At 46.1% G+C, this 19,650-nt stretch overlaps 1 protein-coding gene across 33 annotated transcripts in view; it reads right to left on the reverse strand.

The window, feature by feature from the left end:
* Window positions 1–19,650, reverse strand: part of Cadps (calcium dependent secretion activator) — a 479,644-nt gene that overhangs the window by 264,108 nt on the left and 195,886 nt on the right. For all 33 annotated transcript variants that reach the window (XR_013434504.1, XM_078038579.1, XM_078038583.1 and 30 more), the window contains exon 4: window positions 7,910–7,990. Coding sequence is in view for 32 of the 33 variants with exons in the window: in XM_078038579.1 (XP_077894705.1) it covers window positions 7,910–7,990 (81 nt within the window). In the remaining variant the exon portion in view is untranslated. The remainder of the gene's footprint in view (window positions 1–7,909; window positions 7,991–19,650) is intronic.

The raw sequence follows: 19,650 nt of genomic DNA on the forward strand, positions 1-19,650 counted from the left end.
AAGGCACCCGGGGCTCAGGCATAGTTTCCTGGATTAGCTTCTTTACCCATTTGCTCTTATTTCCTTAGTTTTTATAAAATAGATGGACTTCTTCAGAGAATCTTCCTGGAATTTAGCTTTTTTCTCAAACACCTATTTCCCTGGGTTCTTAGCTATCTGACCAAGGCCAGAATCAGAAAGATTCCCATACACTCATTGTTTTTTTTTTTTCCAGGAAATAAACTGAATCAGATCCCTCTTGTGTGCTTGGACACTTTTGCTACTTCCTGACACAGGGTCAATTCCGAATGCAATATTAGTTTGTAAGCTGGGGTGTTAGTATCTTTCTCTGATAGGAGATGATTATATCTTCATCTGATTTACAGCAGTGTATAGAAAGGAACTTTTCCATCAAGGAACGGTTTAGATATTATTTCTCACTGTATTTACAACAGGGCCAGGAAGAAGAGGGTAATATTGCTCTGTCTAAAACAAGAGTCTAAATGGCATTTCCACATTTAAATGATAGCTTGAAAAAAAAAAAAACATGGTGTTTCACTCTGACTTCCGCCACTGAGATCACAAAAGCTGAACTATTTATATTATATAATTAGCTTGAGAATTTTGGAATTTTATCCCCAAAATGTGGCCAAAAGAACTGGTAAATATCACACCAGCACTAATGCTACAATCTGCCATTTAAGCTTCAATGTCAACTTCGGATCACATCATTTAAATAACTTAGACTTAATCTGAGGGTGAAATGTGGGGACACTTTAATATTAACATGAGAGGATTTGGGAAAATGTTTGAACAGGGATTAAGAAGTTTTTTTTCTACTAGATTAAAAGGGCAAAAATGCACCCCAATCTCTTCCTGGGATTTTATGTAAGGCAGTGTGACTTATGTTCACAGGGGGACTATCTCTGTCTGATGTACTTGTGTCACCGTCTCTGTCTGATGGTTTGTGGGATACTGTAGTGATGGGATTGATAGGTCACCGTTCAGGGCTGTGGGTGAGGGGAGACGACTTACTCTTGCCTCCCTTGTCTCCTAGGATGAGAGGACAAACACACGCCTTGCAGTAGCTGTGTCTGATGCTAAGAACACTTCTGGCAGAAACTCCAGGGTCTCTACAACCTCTTTTCAAGATTGCAAAGAAATCAAAGCAGAGAGCACTCTGAATTCCACAAGCCAGCTCTGCCTGATGCTACTACCTGTAAGGGCTTCTAGAGAAGCTGAAGGGAATATATAGCAAATCCTAGTGAAAGAAAGTTGTTTCCTAGAGGAGCCAGCATTAGGGAGAGAGGACTGGCAAGCCCTCTTGTCCTGGAGTAATTTCCTACCTCTCACCTGATTATTCAAAAGGAAATGCATGAAATTTAGAATTACAGGTGTTATGGTTTAGATATGGGATAAATCCCAAAAGCTCATGTGTGAGACAATGTAAGGATTTTTAGAGGTGAAATGATTAGATTATGAGGTTAATAATCCACTGACATGGGTTAAGTAGGTGGTAACTGTAGGCAGGTAGAGTGCGGCTGGAGGAGGTGGATCACTGGGCAGGGAGTAACTTTGGGGTGTATATTTTGTGAGTAGAGTTCTCCCTGCTCCCCTGGAGGTTGTATCCTGAGCTGCTTTCCTCCACCGTGATGTTCTGCCTCACCCTGGGCCCAAAGCAATGGAGTTGGCCCTCTGTAGACCAAGACCTCTGAAACCATGAGCACAAATAAACTTTTTCTTTTTTATTTTTTCTTGTCAGGTCTTTGGTCAGGGTGGTGAACAAGCTGACTAAAACAAGGGACTCAGGTTTCTGCTTACTAACGGAATGAACTTGGACCTGTCATTAAAACTTGGCAGAGGGTTGATGGCTGAGTCCTCTACAGCAATGGCCCAAGCCAGTGTTTCCCAGTCAACATGGACAAGGTGGGGATAAAGTGCAGGGGGTGATGAGGAAAGGGTGGGCACATTAAAAGAGAGAAAGGAAGGCTTTGGTCATAATTTGTCAAAACCAGGAACATGCTGGAAGGCATTTGAACTCAGGCATGGTGTCCTGGTTTAGCTTCTTTTCTCACTTGCTCTTACTTCCTCAGCTTTGATTTGCCCAAACTGTGCAGAAGCTTGTAACTCCAAGGGTAATGTCTACTCTGAATTGTCCACTTGACTGGATCAAGAGATGCCTAAAATTAGGAGGTATGTCAGTGAGGGTGTGTCTAGGAATGATTGGCATGTGGGATAGCAAATGGAGAGGAGACCCTCCCTAAGTGTGGACAGCCCCATCCAATAGGCTGGAGGCTTGGATGGAATTAAAGTTGGAGGAACAACAGCCCCAGATGCAAACTCAATTCTTCTTAGATGGGTTCTTGATGGCTGCTGTGATCACCTGAGGACTTCAGATGCCTGCTTCTTTGTTCTTCCAAAGTGGACTCTGCCATTGACTCTCCAGGGAGTTTCTAGACACCTCTGGTCTCTGAATGGGATCCCTCTAGTTCTGAGGCATCAGCATCTTGGACCGGGCAGCTACTGGTTCCTCCAGCTCTCCAGCCTGCCGGCAGCCATTGTGGACTATCCAGCTTCTGGTTGGGTTGGCCGGACTACTAAATCCACCAAGGATTGCCTAACCCAGGCCTCAGTGAGAGTGGATGTGAAATGCAGAGCCAAAGCCTGACCCATTTAATAAAGGGCTGCTTAGCAGAGCCAGGATAAGGGAAGTTGAAAGGATGCCCGAGGGGAATACTAGATTCTCAGATTGAGGTGAAGAGGAACAGGCCTGTATTAGAAAAGGTATTTTGTCATGGTAGTTTGCATATTAGTTAAGAATGCAGTTTCTGAACCTTGGTCAATTACTCTGATGCCTCTGCTTTAACCTCCTCATCTAAGAAGTGGGGACCACGATAGTACCTTTCTCATAAGGTCATTGGAGGTCAGATATGGAGGGAAAAATGCTTAGAAGAGATTCTAGCACATAGTGAATGGTGCATATGTAATAGTTAATAGCATTAGGACACATCTGGGGCATCTCAAATTCATAATGACACCCTCTCTATGACCGACCACCATAAGTACTACCTTCACCCTAGGTGATACATCTCCAGCATCTTTGAGACAAGGGAGACCCACACCCTTTATCTATTGTGGATTGGTTGATTGCAACAGGGTTCGGTCCTTGAACTCAGTTGGGCCAATCAGAGTTTGATTCCCATAATTGTGAATTTCAAGGGGTAGTGAGGAAGAGGAAGGGGAATTAAGGAGGAGGATTTGGAAGGGAGGCTGAATGGTTGATTGATTCCCTATTTATATATACCAGAAACTAGAAGAGCTATGGGACAGCCCCACACCCCCACAACCTGCAACTGAGACACTAGGAAAGCTGGTTTTATGAAGAAAGGATCATCAGTGTGACACACAGAGAAGGAAGTGGACAGAAAGTCCTGATCCCCCTGTGGCCCCTGATTCCAGTTCTTTCCTGGAGTCTGGCTGTACTTTGACCATGGGTTTCTTGATTCTTAACATCATTCCCTATTTCCATTAGTTTCCTCAAGTTGGTATTCTCCACTTGAAATCCATAGTGCTCAACCCATCTTTTACATAAGGAAACAGAGTGAATTATCCATGATGTTGGAGTGGGGGGTAACACCCAAAGGTAGGAATTTTTGGTTATCACTTGTACAGGAGCCAACATTCAGCCATATGGATTGAATTGCATATCTTCCACTAAAATTCACTGTGGGGCTGGAAATAGAAATACAGGACTTGCTAAAAGGAGAGAAGCAAGGTGCTTTGTTTAAATATCTCTTCATGAACTAGTCAATATATGAGATCTTGATATTTTATTTAAATTTTGGTAGAGGAGATATTTTTCAGTTTTCCCCAGTGAGCCTGGTTGGGTTAGGCAAAGGGAGAATTGATTTTTCTAACTAGAGTTTTTATAGCTAAGACAACCACAACACAAAAATAACTGGACACAGGTATGTGAACATCCTGAGACTCCTTAGTATCTCTGTGAATTCTCTGTTTCTCTCTCTGCATTGGCTTTATCCTTCCAACTTTTCTCCCCTATATGTAAGAATCAAACATGACTGCAGACTCCTTTCTATCCCTGGAAGACACAGTCTGGTTGGCCTGCAGTACACAGGCCCAGAGGGGATTCATTGCACCAAACACCCATTTTTTAACCAACCGCCAATGGCCAGGGAAGGCTGGGAACTGTGATATGTTCCCCATTTGTGAAGAGCTCACCTCACTCCAAGAACAAAGAGCCAGGGAGAAGGGATCATTGGCATGAAAAAATATTACAGAAGAAGGAAGTGAATCTCTAGGAGAAAAGGAGATAGCAGTGGGAAGACTACCTAATGGAAATCTGCAATACTCTAAATGTCTGGGTGGGTCTCTCCATGCATTCTGAAATTGTTCTCCATTTCCCGCACATGCTAACCAAGATTCATTTGCATTGCACATTTCATCAAAGAAAGCTTAGTTCTAAATTGTTAATAATGTCCTACACATCAGAATACTAAGGGTGTGGGCTAGGGGAGAAAGTTCTTTGATTAGTTTAGGGATGAGCATCATGGCTCACTATATACCAATTATTTATCAATGCTCTTTGACAAATTAAAATTAGCCCAACGTCAGCTTTTTAAATTATCATGTCAATCACGTCAAATCTCAAAGAAAAAAATGAGAGGTGTCATGAGCTTGTTTTTGAAGTGTATAATTTTATGTAGATAGGATGAATCTTATTAGTTGGGGTATAAGGTGTAACAGTTGCCTAAAAGGCAGGGGAATGGACCTAATGGCCTCCATTTTTTAGCCAATCCTCTAATGAGAGTGTTCTGGTTTGGATGTGAGGTGTCCCCCAAGAGCTCACGTGTGAGACGGTGCAGGAAAGTCCAGAGGAGACATGACTGGGTGGTGAGAGCCTTAACCCAACCAGTGAATGGACCCCTGATGAGATTAACTGGGTGGTGGCTGGAGGAGGTGGGTGTGGCTGGAGGAGGGGGCATTGGGGCTTTGGGGTCTCTATTTATCTCTGATCACCATGTGAGCTGCTTCCCTCTACCACACTCTTCCTCCATGATGTCCTGCCTCCCCTCGAGCCCTGAGGAATGGAGCCTGCTGTCTACGGACTGAGACCTCTGAAACCATGAGCCTCCAAATAAACTTTTTCTCCTCTACAATTGTTCTGTTCAGATCTTTAAGGCCCACTGGCAGAAAAGCTGACTAAAATATTGAGACACCAAGTTTACAGGAGGAGTCAATTCTAAAGCCTGTGGATGTTTACTCCCACATTAAGCAGGGTTTTAAAACATAAGCGCCTTCTACACTACCTTTAGCCAAATCTATAACGGCATACTGTTTTTAGCCACCAGACTGACTTGACTATAAACTGTAAAGGTGTCCAAAAACAAAACACAAAACGCTTCAGTGAAACTGCTTGAGCAAAAAACAGAGGGCTTCTCCTGCCTCCCAGAATCTCTCTTTGGTTTCTGATCTGGTAAAATTCCTTTCTCTGTCCAAGTCCTGAGATACCTCTCTCCACGGAGAGTAAGGGCCAGTGCTAGGTGCTATTCTGTGTACATGCTGTTATTTATTTTTAGTTATACATGGTAGTGGAGTGTATTTGGTCATATTATATATCCATGGAGTCTAACTTATTCTAATCAGGATCCCACTCTTGTGGTTGGACAGGATGTGGAGTTTCCCTGGTCGTGTGTTCATATATGAGCAGAGGAAAGTTCTCTCCCATTCATTCCACTGTCTCTTTGATCTCTCCGTCTTTTCTGACAGGTCCCCACCCTTACATGTTCACAGGACCTGTGGCTTCAGTAGGAACCAGCCAGAACTGGTAGCTATTTAATTTTTTTGATATTTTATTCTTAATGGATTTTTGACATTAATTATGACTTTAAAACAAAACTCTTCAAAATATTATTTATTTTGATTAATGAGTTTCTGAGACCCTGTCACATTCTTCTCTTTTTGTTCTTGTTATACTGGGGATGGGATTGAACCCAGGGGCACTAAACCACTGAGCCCCATCCCCAGCCCTTTTGATATTTTATTTAGAGACAGGGTCTCACTGAGTTGCTTAGAGCCTTGCTAAGTTGCTGAGGCTGGCTTTGAACTCGTGATCCTCCTGCCTCAGCCTCCCGAACTGCTGGGATTACAGGTGTACACCACCATGCCCGACTCCCACTATGTTTGTACTTGAGGTGCTCAGCCTTGCACCAACCCTGATTAGACAAATCTTCAGTGAGGGTCCAGTACAGCATCTTAATTAGTGCCTATCATGCTTCATGGAGATTTCTCCATCTCTAAAACAAGAATGATGACAGAAACAACCTCAGACTTCTGCTTTCAGAATTGACTGAGATGATCCATGGTAAGCATTGAGCATGCTTAGCCCAAAATCAGGGCCCAAGGAACACTATAGGCCTTGCAGCTAGTAATAATAACATGATTGGCAGCTGCAGCAATAGTAGTAGGTAACACCTAGCTACACTCATTAATGACAAGAAAGATCTCAACCCTGGGGTGACCAATCCATTTCGAGATTAGACAGGTAAACAGAGGCTTACCATTTAATGACCTGGTGTCATAAAGGTCTATGTGCGGTATGCTAGGCACTCAGTGGTCAGAGAAGATGTGCTCACAGAGAGACAGACTGAGTCAGGAGTTTGCTAAGTGGAAGGGAGAAGAAAGGTCCATCCAGGCTCAGGCATCAGTGGGTACAAAGAAACTGAGCTTGGAAAAAGCCTGGTAGGTTTAGAGGAAGATACTTGGGATTGAACTCAGGGGCACTTGACCGCTTAGCCACATCCCCAGCCCTATGTTTGTATTTTATTTATAGACAGCATCTCACTGAGTTGCTTAGCTCCTCCCTAAATAGCTGAGGCTGGCTTTGAACTCAGGATCCTCCTGCCTCAGCCTCCCAAGCTGCAGGGATTCCTGGTGTGCACCACCGAACCAGGCTAGAAGGAGACACCTTCTGCAGCTGGATCAGAGAGGCCTGGTGAGAGCTGTAGGAAATGAGGCCAAGAAGGGAAGCTGTAGTCTGTTGACTAAGAGCCTTGAATACCACGCTAAAGAAGTTGGTTAGATTGGGTCCTGGGATCCATGTGAGATCTAGTGAGGGCTCTGAAGCTCTGTGGTGAGGGCCTCACATGTGGTTTTTATAATGGTTACAGCAAGCAGGATGGACAGTCTGGGGAGGGCCAGAGCCAGGGACCTACTGGGACTCTATGATAGCTTCCAAGTGCTGCAGACTTGGGCTGGATCAGAGCAGCCGTGGAGCAAGGAGACAGGAGATCTCCAACCCACATTCAGGAGGCTGAGTCAGGACGCTGGGTGGCTGCTAGTGGGGGGGTGTGCAGGAGGAAGAAGAGGTTGATAGTGACTGGGAACCTTCATCCATACTAACTGGATAAAGAATCAATGGAGAGCAGGAAGTGGAGGTGTATGTACGGGGTGGGAGGAAAAAGGTAGGAACCCGGTTTCCAACACATCTGACTTGAAACACCAGGGGAATGTCTAAGTGCATATGTTAAGTAGGTGGTGGGAAAATGTGATCCTAGGATTCGGGAGAAAGGTGGAATCTGAGTTTGGGTAGTCACTGGAGCATGTGGTACCTCTGGGAGGGTACGGGTTGGCTAAAGGCCCAATCAGAGCTGGGGAAGGGACCCCCTCTCGACCACTGAGCTGCATCTTTAGCCCTCTTTATTTTTTTTATTTGAGACAGGGTCTCACTCAGTTGCCCAGGTTGGCCTCAAACTTGCAATCCTCCTGCATCAGCCTCCTGAGTTGCTGAGATTACAGGTGTGCACCCCGTGCCCAGCTCAACGTTATCTTTCGAAAGCTTTTAATAATCAGTGTGTTTCCTGGGTTTGACATTTGGCCTGGTCCCCAGCAAACGCCCCCCAGGTTTCCTTACCCTGGCTATTTGGTCTGCCATCTGGAGACGTCCATCCAACTCTCTTCGGATCTGGGCTGCCTGTTCATCCGGATTGTCCAGCTGCACAAAAGCACAAATATACAGACCTTTAGCATGGGTCACAAAAGCCAACCGACTCACCATGTTTCATTTTGCATGTCCCCTCTGGGATCTGTGGACATAGTACACTAGAAGAAGCCTCTTGCCACCAACAAGCCTGGTTTGAGTGAAATCCCAAGTTAAGTTCTTTTGGGTGGAGCGCGGTGGGTTAGAAAGTTGCTAAGAGACTCTTGAATGACCTTGTGTGGGAATCATCATCAATCACTTCTGAATTGGTCCCCATGAGTGTTTCTAATGGGGGGGGCACGAAACACCCCTGGTTTGGTCAGGGGTGTTTACAGTGGACATGCAAGGAGGGGGATGACCAGGTAACTATTAGAGATGTAGGAAGCAGACACCAGGATACCCACATGCATTTCTGGTTCCTGGTCACCACTTACTCTGTGGCAATTCCTTAGAATGGAGGGATCTAGGGACCCAAAAAGGGGCCGACTGCTTTGGTTGTCTAATGAAAGAACGAACAAGGCTCGTCGGAGAAAATGCCCGTTTGTTGAGGAACAGCTCTGCATATTTATAGAGGCGGGGGTGGTTTGACAGTTATGACAGTTTAACGGTTGAAGGGTTTGACAGTTGGCATGGGGTGCTTTCTGATTGGTGGGTAAGGATCATGTGAGCCAGCAGGGCTAGTCTGATTGGTGGGTAAGGATCATGTGAGTCAGCAGGGCTGGTCTGATTGGTGGGTAAGGATCATGTGAGCCAGCAGGGCTCACCATTGGATGGTTCTTCTGGGGGGGGGGATAGGGAAGTTAGTCTTTGGATCCAGGGCGACTCTCAACACACTCCATCCCTGGACCATAGAAAACCAACGTGTCATTACATTCCTTCTTATTGAGCCCTGAGACCTTCTCAACTCGACCTGCAGGTGGCTGCCATGTTGGTATCTAAGACAAAATCTATCTCTGCTTTCCTTATTAATAACAGCTCTGAGGATATCAAGATCCCCTCCCCCCACTTGCCTAAATAAACCTGGACAATTCCTTGATGTATCTGATTTTAGTTCCTCCATCCACAGAACAAAAGATTGACTTCTGGAACCTTCGTTCCTTCCTATAAACCTATGAAAGAGGTTGATAAACATTTATGTAAAGGGCCGTATAATTAAGGCTTTATCCTTTGAGTACCAGAAGCTCTGTGCTGCAATGAATCCACTCCTGCCTTACAGTGTGAAAACAGCCAGAGACAACATGTAAATGAATGAGCGTCGACGGGCTCCAAATAAAATTTTATTTGCAACAGGTGGCAGACCATGCTTGCGGATTCCTGGCCTAGGCATCGAATTTTTTCTATTTCCAAGCAAGCCTACCATTCTCCTGCAAACTGTAATTGAGTCTGCTTTTTCTGGTAAGACATGATTTATTTCATTCACAGGAAATTTTAATCAGAAACGGTGGTATTCAAATAGGGTGAGCCGGATTCCTCTTTGGAGCACATATCAACTCGCAATAAAAAGTTGCTCAATAGATGAGTTTTTCCCAAGGCCCTTTGTTCTAAAAGCCATTTTTATTCATCAGTTTGAAGCTTCCTGCTTCTTACCTGGGCTATGTAATGGTATGGAAAATAGTTACCTCTAATATGATACAAACAATATCGCTAGGAAATTTATGGCCATACTTCTGAAGCCTCATGATTACTTCTTTTTTCTTTTTCTTTCTTTTTTTCTTTCTTCCCTCCCCCCTACCACACTAGGGATTGGACCCAGAAGTGCTTTACCACTGAGCTATACCCTCAGCCCTTTTAATTTTCTTTATTTATTTGGTACTGGAGATTGAATCCAGGGGTGTTTAACCACGGAGCCACATCCCCAGCCCCCTTGTTTCAAATTTTGTAAATTCTGAGGCAGGGTCTTGTTAAGTTGCTCCGGGCTTCATCGAGTTGCTGAGGCTAGCTTTGAACTTGCTGTCTTCCTGTCTCAGCCTCCCAAGAGGCTGGGATCACAGCCTGTGCCACCATGCCCAACTTCTTTTTATCTTTACTTTTTTTAAAAAAAATTTTGAGACTGGGTTTTGTTAATTTGCCATGGCTGGCCTTGAACTTGAGATCCTCCTGCCTCGGCCTCCCAAGTTTCTGGGATGACAAAAGTGCAACACCTCATCTGGCTATGTCGAATCTTATGAAACACATTAGAAAATCCATCCGGCTCGGGGCTGTGCATTTGAATCCCTGCTTGATCAGCAGTCGCCACAGCCTCCTCTTCTCTTTCCCACAATCCCTAGACTGTGAAGAGTGGGTGGAGACATCTGGCTGTGTGTCCTGAAGCAGGAGGTGTCTAAGGGTGCCCTGCTGAGCAGCAGCACTGGGCAGCTGTCCCAGAGGACAGGCTTCCAGAGGGGCCCCCTAGGAATGGTCAGACTGGGGACATGCCATGCTGAAATGCACAGTCTCTGAAAAGTTCTGCCAGAAGGAAGCCTGTTAGATTCTGACCCACTCAGCTCTGTTTTTTAAAAAAAATTTATTTGTCCTTTTTAGACCTGCGTGACAGTAGTGTATTTTGGCATACTATAAATAACATGGAGACTAACTTATTCTAATTAGGATCCCGTTCTTGTGGTTGGACACCATGTGGAGTTTCCCTGGTCGTGTGTTCATATATGAACATAGGAAAGTTCTGTCCCATTCATTCCACTGTCTTTTCTGTTCCCATCCCCCTCCCTTCCTTTTGTTCCCCTTTCTATAATCCAATGAGCTGCTATCTCCCCCACCTTATTATGGATTAGTATCCACATATTAGAGAGAATATTTGGCCTTTGTTTTGGGGGGGATTGGCTTATTTCACTTAGCAGGATAGTATGCAGTTCCATCCTTTTACCAGCAAACGCTATACCTTCATTGTTTTATTTTTATGGCTGAGTAATATTCCATTGCATATATAGACCACCTTTTTAAATCCATTCATCTATTGAAGGGCACCTAGATTAGTTCCATAACTTAGCTATTATGACTTGTCAGCTCCTGCTTTTTAGCAGAAACATATTTGTGTTTTTTGCATAATACCCAGAGAACGCCAGTAGGAAATCTTGCTCTAAATGAATATAAAGCACACCATCCCGTCACCACTGACCACTGGTCCACCCCATCACGGTTTACTGATAGATACACATGGGAAACTGTGTTCTCTGCATTGTATTTAGGCTCTAATGAGCTGCCTTACTTTTATCCCCTGGGAAAGCCCAATAGTTTTTCAGATCCAGGTGCAGACCTACTGGGACAGCTCAGAAATGTCTTGCTCAAAACACGTATGCAAATGAAACAACCCACAGCTTCCCAGAGAAGCAGCAAAGCGCACTGGTCAGGGGTTGCAGCACCGCGTTCTGTCAGGAGATCCAATTGTTCACACAGGTGAAAATTGAGAAGGGAAATCAGTGAGAACCAGCCCCATTGCTGAGTTTCCCAGGAGCATTTGTATTCTCCCCTGAGCCCCACGGAGTACAGCAGAGAAAGCGGTAGAAGATGAACAGGCAGGAGCTACACTAAGCAGCATTCATCTATTCCCACGTTGACTCACTCATTCATTAAATGTTTGCTATGTAAAGAAAATGGAAATCAGAAAGGAACTAGCAAGACCCAGTCCCGATCTCCCTGGAGCAAAAAGCCAGCAAAACCAGGGAAGGTCACTTGAACAATCTGGGCATAAAGGAAAAAGGGATTAGCATTTACTAGTCCCCATTTCAAACACCAAATACCCTCTGACCTGTTTTACAGCCTTTTCTGAAGAGTTCCCCCTCAAACAGAAGCTTATTGGCTTCCAAAGCGAAAAAGATACTGGGGTCAGGAAAATCTGTCTGTTCCTGAAAATTTATCCACACATTAGCATCATCAAGACTTTGAGAACGTTCTCTGTGTAACTGCACTTAACTTTTGTCTTTTACACAATTACTTCATGGAAAACAAACCTTCCAAAGAACAGTTTGGGAAATTTCACATTTCCCAAGGGCAAAATAGCAACCTTAATAGGTAGATACCATTAGTCTCCATTTTACGGATGAGGAAACCAAACCACCGTTAGGTGGAGGAACATGTCCCCGTCGGCACAGCTGGAGCTAGGCATTTGCACCTGACTTTGCTTTGCCTCAGACTGAAATTCTTCCTTGGCATCATGGTGGCTTCCTTTTTGGGTGCCTGGTTGTGATTTTCTAATTGGCTGTGGTGGTTAACTAACTCAGCATCTTCACTTTATATACATGAGTCAATCTGCCATCCAGAGCCACCCTCTTGTCATTTGCTGTGTCTGATTTCTTCAGAGGAGGCTGTAGCAGAGCCAGCATCCTAAGAAATGACAGCCATGGGCACATCCTTTCCCTGACTCTGCTGCTCGGTAGCTGGGTGACCTTGAGCAAGTGACTTACCCTCTCTGGGCTTCATCTCTTCTCGTCTGAACATTCAGAATAACTCTACCTAAGGTTGCCATGCAAATTAACAACAGATATAAAAGTGTTCAGCCCAGCGCTGGGCATGCAGAGGAAATGGTGGCTGGGGCTGTCTGGGCTGTTAATGGAGCAGCCCGCCCTGGCTGCATTTCTGATGTGGGCCACCATGGGGCGGCAGAGATTCAGAAGAGAGGCACCAGACAGGACAGAGGGCTCTGAAGTGGCTGTGCCTCAGAGGCCCTCATCTCCTGACGCACTTCCCTGGCTTCTCAATGTCTCTGGCTTTCTGTGGGGTCGCGTCCCTTTCCTCTGTTGGACTCTAATTAGCAGGAGTGACCAGAAGGCGGACACATCTGCCTGACAGCTAATGATCTAGAGAGAGAAATAAAAGGGGACGTCGACTGAAGTTCCCTAAAATAGCCGGGCGTGATGGAGAAGGCGTCCTCTATTACGGGCTGGATGGGTCTGGCGCGTGAAATCCAAACAGATAAAGAGGAATCCAGTAATTACCCTTTCAAGTGCCGGGAAGGGAAAGGTGGGGGGGGGTGGGGGAGGGGGGGAGGGGGGCTTCCATGGAAACAGGGTCTTTTCCACCGAGGACAGGGAAGATCAGCAGGAGAACCAGGCCAAGGGCAAACCTTTCACCTGGACAGCCAGCTCATTAGGGTTCGAAATGTACCTGGGCAGGAAGGCTCCTTTAGCTAATTAGGAAAATCACCTTCTTCCAGCAGAGGTCGAGGAGAGGAGGGGCAGCTGTTTTTCGACTTGTCCATCAAGCACAGGGAACTACTTCCTGGGGCCTCTCTTTTGAGATGGGGAGCTGAGCTAGCATGGCATGAATGCCTACAGGAAGGTCACAGGGTCAAGTGGCCCGAGGCCGTGTGACTCTTCTCTGCTCACTGTCATGCCCTGTGAGTCAGTGCACAGAGAAGAACTCAGACCAGCACCGATGTTGAGCCCGTGTCCACACTGACACGAGATCTGGCCACTTGGAACTGCACCCCATCACTCCTTGGCTGGGGGACCTTGTGAAATCTCTTAGTGCTGCCCAACCTCGGTTTCCTCATCGGCAAAATGGGTACCTTTCTATCTCGGAAAGGAAGAAATGACTTCATGTACGAATGATGCAAGGGAAGTCGGACCTCCTCAGGTCCGAATCTTGGCTTTGCAATGTCCTCATTGAAGGGATGGAAAAATGGCTCCACTGAGCCTCAGTTTCCTCATCTGTAAACCTGGGATGAGGTAACTACTCCCCACCCCCACCCTCAACATCTTATGATAAGTTTAGGTGATATGTAAACAAAGCTCCCGGCATGGTACCGGCACACAGTAGGTCCTGTAGTAGTACACACACAGTAGGTCCTGCAGTTCAGCAAATAGTTTCTAGAGTTATCCCATTTTAGAGGGGGCACTCGTGGATGGACACTCTCCTCCCTCCTTTTGGGATTTTTGACAGAACCCGTCCTGGGGCAGGGAGCCCTGGAATGGTCTTTAGGAGTCTGGGGTCTGGTCCTGGATTTGCCCTCTGCTGTGGGACCTTGGGCCAAAGTCACAGCCCCTTCCTAGGAGAAAAGTGACAAGCGACCGTGTCCTAGGAGGCTCTGAAAGGCCTTACTAGCTTTTCTCAAAGTTGTGTTCTAGGGCCCCAGGAGTCCTGCAGCCTCTCTAGATCCCACATGAGAAAGAGGTCGAAGGTCAGACGGAGCCTGGAAACGCTGCTCCCTCTCCCCTCTCCTCCGAGGGGCACAAGGCACATGAGCAAGAAACCCAATTGATAGCAGCTCCGAATTTCCCCCAACTTATCGGGGTGGCTTATGCTACGTATTTGAACACCCCAAGGACACATATTGGAATAGGTAACTGTCAGGGGCTCCCAGGACATCACAGCCATAAGGAAGCAATCCCAGCTGTAGAATTTTCCAACATCATTCTTATTTCTGCTTCAGGCAAGCAAAGAAAGATGTGATTCCAATGTGCAGAAAAATATCAGCAGAGATAAGCAGATTGCTTAATGCATTATTTCAATAATTGCCCTACTTTAAAAAAGAAGAAAAAAGAAATCAATGGAACTCAGCTGGTCCAGCAAATGAACCAACTCTGACTTGGGGACTAAAATAAAGAAGCCCCGGAATTCTAGCCAGTGGGAGCTCGAGATCCTCCTGCCTCAGCCTGATGATGCAGTATCCTTGGGCTGGCCTTGGTCTCTGTTGTGCTCTGTGACCTCATCAGACACCACCCTCTCCCCCAGCAGAGGTCTTTGGAAGGGTTAGCAGCCTCCTAGTCCTTTTATTAAAATATATGTCTTAAAAATGTTTATTTATAGTTTTGGGGTACCAGAGATTGAACCCAGGGGAGCTTAACCACTAAGCCACATCCCCAGCTCTATTTTGTATTTTATTTAGAGACAGGGTCTTGCTGAGTTGCTTAGGGCCTCCATAAGTTGCTGAGGCTGGCTTTGAACTCGCGATCCTCCTGCCTCAGCCTCCTGAGCTGCTGGGCTTACAGGCGTGCGCCACTGTGCCTCGCCCTTCTTGCCCTTTTTACGCGCAGTCCTGACACATGCCCTTCCTCATGCATGGGACATGCCTCTGTGTCTCCTCCTTGACGCTAACATCTTATCCTTCATCCTTCAGCTTTGCAGCAAATCCTTCTCCAGCGGGCTCTGGACTAAGTGGATTTGTGCCGTCACGCGCTCTCCAAGCATTAAGCCCTTTCCTTCCTGGCATTTGTGGCCATCGTAACTTTACCCTTGTGATCATTGGATAGTCCCTAGCAGGCTGTGAGCTCCACAAAGGATGGCTGGGGGTTGGCTCACCACCGCACCCCGGCACCTACCGCAGAAGCAAATATACAGTGGGAGTAAATAACTGGCCTATGAATAAAATGACTGTCCAGCTGACAACAGGACTGAGTTAATTCACTGTGACCCAGAGCGAGAGAGCGACCTGCCCAGAGTCACAGCACCATCATCGAGCATGCTGGGAACAAATTCCCAGTCCACTAACTTCTGGTTTGCTGGGCCTCGCTGCTTGGTGAGAAGACAGTTCTGTGTGGCCACAGGTGAAGGCTGGCCTCTTGCTGGCCCACAGCCCGATAGAGCATCCTGAGTGTGGGCTTTCCAGGAGGGAGGCAGGGTTATCTGAAGCCACTGTGATGCAAGCCCCCTGCTGGCGTGGGTTAACTCCATCCATTCACTTTGTTGCTTCCCTGCTTTGCAGGCGGGGGCCTGGGCTCCCGGGGATTGGGGTTGGAGTGGAAGGTTGCAAAGAACCTCCTAAACCTCTCCATCAGCTGGCACACCTTTTCTCCACAGCTCCATGTTTTTATTTATATTTTTAATCTTCCTTTAAAAGCAAACTGCTCCAGCGACTGCCACCTTCCTGGTGCACACTGTAGCCTGGAAAGTTACAGCCGGGACCAGGAGATGTGGGTGCTCCTGTGTTCTAGAATGAACGGAAGTTTTTAGAATTATGATTATATAATCACCTTCAGTGCCTAATTGTCACCTCCCGTTTCCTTTTCCTTCTGACTCCTGTTTGTCTACTTTTAATGTTGGGGCTGTAGAATGTGGTTGGCAGGTCTCCCTTCTACCACCTAAGTTCACATCTGTGCCTTTGAGCCCGAAGCTGAGTGACCTTGGGCAAGTTATTGGACCTCTCTGAGCCTTAGAGTTTTTGTTCAACTCCTTTAACTCTAATATGGGAATAATAAGGATACTATCCATTTTACAGGCTTGATCTGAGCTTAAGTATGATGGTATGGTAGGATACTTATCAGAGAGCTCGGCATGCAGGCATGTTTGGTGAATCTGAGCATCCATCGGACCCTGGCATTCCACAGACCTCCCATGTTCACCTTCACGCAGATTATGATTTATTATGATTATGTCACTCAAAGTGACAGATCGGGGTACCCCCGTTCAGGACCAAGCTTTAGAAGGTTAAGTAGTTTGCCTGTAGTTCAAGGGATAACTGGCCCTGCATAGAGGGTTTATCCCTTATTAAAAAAAAAAAAATAGCAGAGGCTGGGTGCAGTGGTGCATGCCTATAATCCCAGTGGCTGGGGAGGCCAAGGCAGGAGGATCGCAAGTTCACAGCCAGCCTCAGAAACTTAGTGAGGCCTTCAGCAACTTAGCAAAACCCTGTCTCTATATTAAATACAAAATAGGCTGGGGATGTGGCTCAGTGGTTAAGCACCTGGGCTCAACACTCAGTAAGTAGCAACAAAAGAAAGAAAGAAAGCAAAGATTTAGAATCAGAAATCTTGAGATCCAACACAGCTCAAACTTCTTTTTTATGGTGTGATCACAGCCAGGACCCTTGGCCTTTCTGATCATCTGTGCCTGTAGCTCCAAAATCATAACCTCAGAGGACAACTGCCATGGCAATGACAATCAGCATTTCCTCACAGTGGGGGTGCCACACATGGCTGGTATACAGGAGTCTATTATTATCAGTGGAGGAGACTCTGATGAAATATGCAGACTTGACTCCCACCTGAGTCCGTATGGAGGCTTTGATTCCAGGGTTATTTGTAGAGAGAACATAGAATTAGGTATCCTGTGCACATTCAGTTACATTCTGTTTTTAGAAAAAAAAAAAAAAAACACCCAAGGAGGTACTACCTTGTTTGCAGGAGAGTTAAAATCAGACCATTAGCATCTTTCTTGACCAGGCTTTATTTCCTCTTCCAGACAAGACCTTGAGCAGGTCAAAGTTTCCATTCTGAATGATGCACTTCCCCCTCGACTGCCAAATGAAGGGTTTAGCTCCCAGCTTGTGCTAGCCAATGGGAAGGTCACCTGCATCTGAGTCACCAGCTTGCTATCTTTGCTGGCTTCTGGCAATGCAGTAAATATAACACTGGAGTCCCAGATCCAGCAATGCTCAGAACAAGCAGCAAATAAATCCATAAAATACCCCCCCAAAACACAAAGCCAGTCTACTCCTTTGTGAGCTTCTAGTCATCATGCCGTCCCTTCCCCATGTCACCACCTCCCCTCCTCTTCCTATCGCTGCAAATCTGATATCTTATTCAGAGTTTGGCTTTGCATGGCCTTTCTTCGGGGCTATAGCTACACATCCTCTTGCTTTACTAGGCATGGCCAGCTGGTCTCCTATCTAAGCCGTCCTGTGTCTCAGGTTTCCCTTCCAACCACCTGGGCTCCTATGGGGACTGGTAGTCAGGCACCCAAGAATTGGAAACAGTCAGGTCTCACCTCAAATGCTTGCTCTGTCTCTTACCAGCTCTGCCACACTTGACCAAAATACTGAGCTCTCTCTATCTGCAGCCTCATTTGTCAAAGCAAGAGTTCAAGTAGTAGCAAGGCCAAGAGCAGAGGCTTGTTATGACAGTGAAAGACTGATACAGGTGCTCAGAAAGCACCTCTTCGCCCGATCCCTCCAATGTGATGAGGATTTGCAAAAGTTGCAGCTATAAGGTTTCACTGTTGAGGTCGGAGACTACGATTCTAATGCAGTGTGGAGGGTACTGCTCTTTTCTTTTCTTTTTTTTTTTCACCTACAACTTTTAATGAATCACCTTCATGATCTTCACAGCTGGATGGGCAGATGGCTCAGTTCACCTGCTCTGTCGGGAAACACAGGAACTGAAGCCATTCAAAGAAGAGGCTGGGCATTGTCTTTCTGGGATGGGAGCAGCCAAAGACCAGGGTAGAGAAGCAGCAGGTGGTTTTGTAAAGAAAGGGCAAAGGATTCATTCTGGTCTAACCTTTCAGAGTTGTTCTGTCACCTCTTAATCTCTTTTGAACCCATCTACTCTGCTTGTCCACTTTCCTGGGTGAGTCTGCCATCATCTCCAACCTGGACCAGTGAGGTCATTCTGCATCCTGTCTTGCTTCTCTTTGATACAGCAGTTTTCCATCCTGGCTGCATACTAAGATCCCCCCAAGAGAGTTAAAAGGCAATAGCAATGTCCTGGCTGCACAAAGACCAACCAAATTAGATATTAAGGGTCAGAGCCCAGGTATCTGGGCATGTATGTACATGTGCAAGTGTAATTAAAAACAAAACAGGGGCTGAGGCTATAGCTCAGTGGTAGAGTGCCCACCTTGCACGTGTGAGGCCCTGGGTTCAATTCTCAGCACCAGATTAAAAAAAAAAATAAAGATACTGTGTCCAACTACAACTAAAAACAAATTTAAAAAACAAAACAAAACCTCTTGAAGTCATTCTAATGCAGCAAAGATCGGAAACCTCTAACCAAATCCAGTGGTTCTCAGTCTTTGCTGCATATAACAATCCAACCCAATGACAGAGGGTTGAATAGTAAAAAGTAATAGAAAGGAGATCAGAAGAGTAGAGCAAGCAGAACAGGGGGAAGGAGGAGGAGAGGGAAAGGGAAGGTCCTAGGGAATGAGATGGAGCAAATTATGTGGGTGCAAATATGGCATAATAAATGCAGCTTTTATGGATAATTACAATGCACCGATAAAATATATTTAAAAATTGAAAGAAAAAAAAAAGAGTACTAGGTCTCATCCCTGGAAAGTTTGGGTTCAGTAGGTACGGGGTGAGCCCTGAGAATTGGTACCTGTCTCCCAAGCTCCTGGGGGCCGCTGTGGCTCTAGCTAACCCTAACCCCTGCACAGCCGTCTGCTCATCTTTTTCCATTTGCTTCTGTTCCTCTCCTGCTCCACACTCTTTAGTAACTTTCCATTTTCCTTGGCAGTAGGAGTCTGAGATCCTTATCAAAGCTCAGGGAGCTGTCACCATCTGGCTACAGCACAGCTTTTCAACCTCATTTCCCTGCCCGCCCGCCCCCCCTCCTTCCGTCTTGTTTTCTAAGCTCCAGCTATTCTGGACTCCTTCCTCCCGGTTCTCCAACACACCACATCCTTGCCCAGGCCCCTGGGCCATGCTCATGCTCCCCCCTCCTCTGTCACCTCTGTCTGGCTAAACTAAGTCATTAACCCAAAGTTCCAGTCTCCATGCTGCTTCCTCTGGCTTCTTCTTGGTCCTAGCCAAGGTCATTTTCCCTAGCAGCCTGAACCTCCTCATTTACCACCCCCAACCCCAGGCAGGATTTGCTGCTTGTCTATTCTCTCAAAGAGGCAAGTGCCTTGAGGATAAAGAGCTCACCTATATTGTACACTATGAAGATCATCAGTGACTGAGGCATGCATGGTGGATAAGCAAGACATATCTGCCTAGTTAAACTTGAGGTACAGACAATAATACCAACTGAGGGGCTGTTGCATGAGTTAATGACATGTGGGACCAGGTACTTAGCTGACAC

Source organism: Ictidomys tridecemlineatus, chromosome 2, assembly GCF_052094955.1.
Source record: "Ictidomys tridecemlineatus isolate mIctTri1 chromosome 2, mIctTri1.hap1, whole genome shotgun sequence".
NCBI classification, from domain to species: Eukaryota; Metazoa; Chordata; class Mammalia; order Rodentia; family Sciuridae; genus Ictidomys; species Ictidomys tridecemlineatus.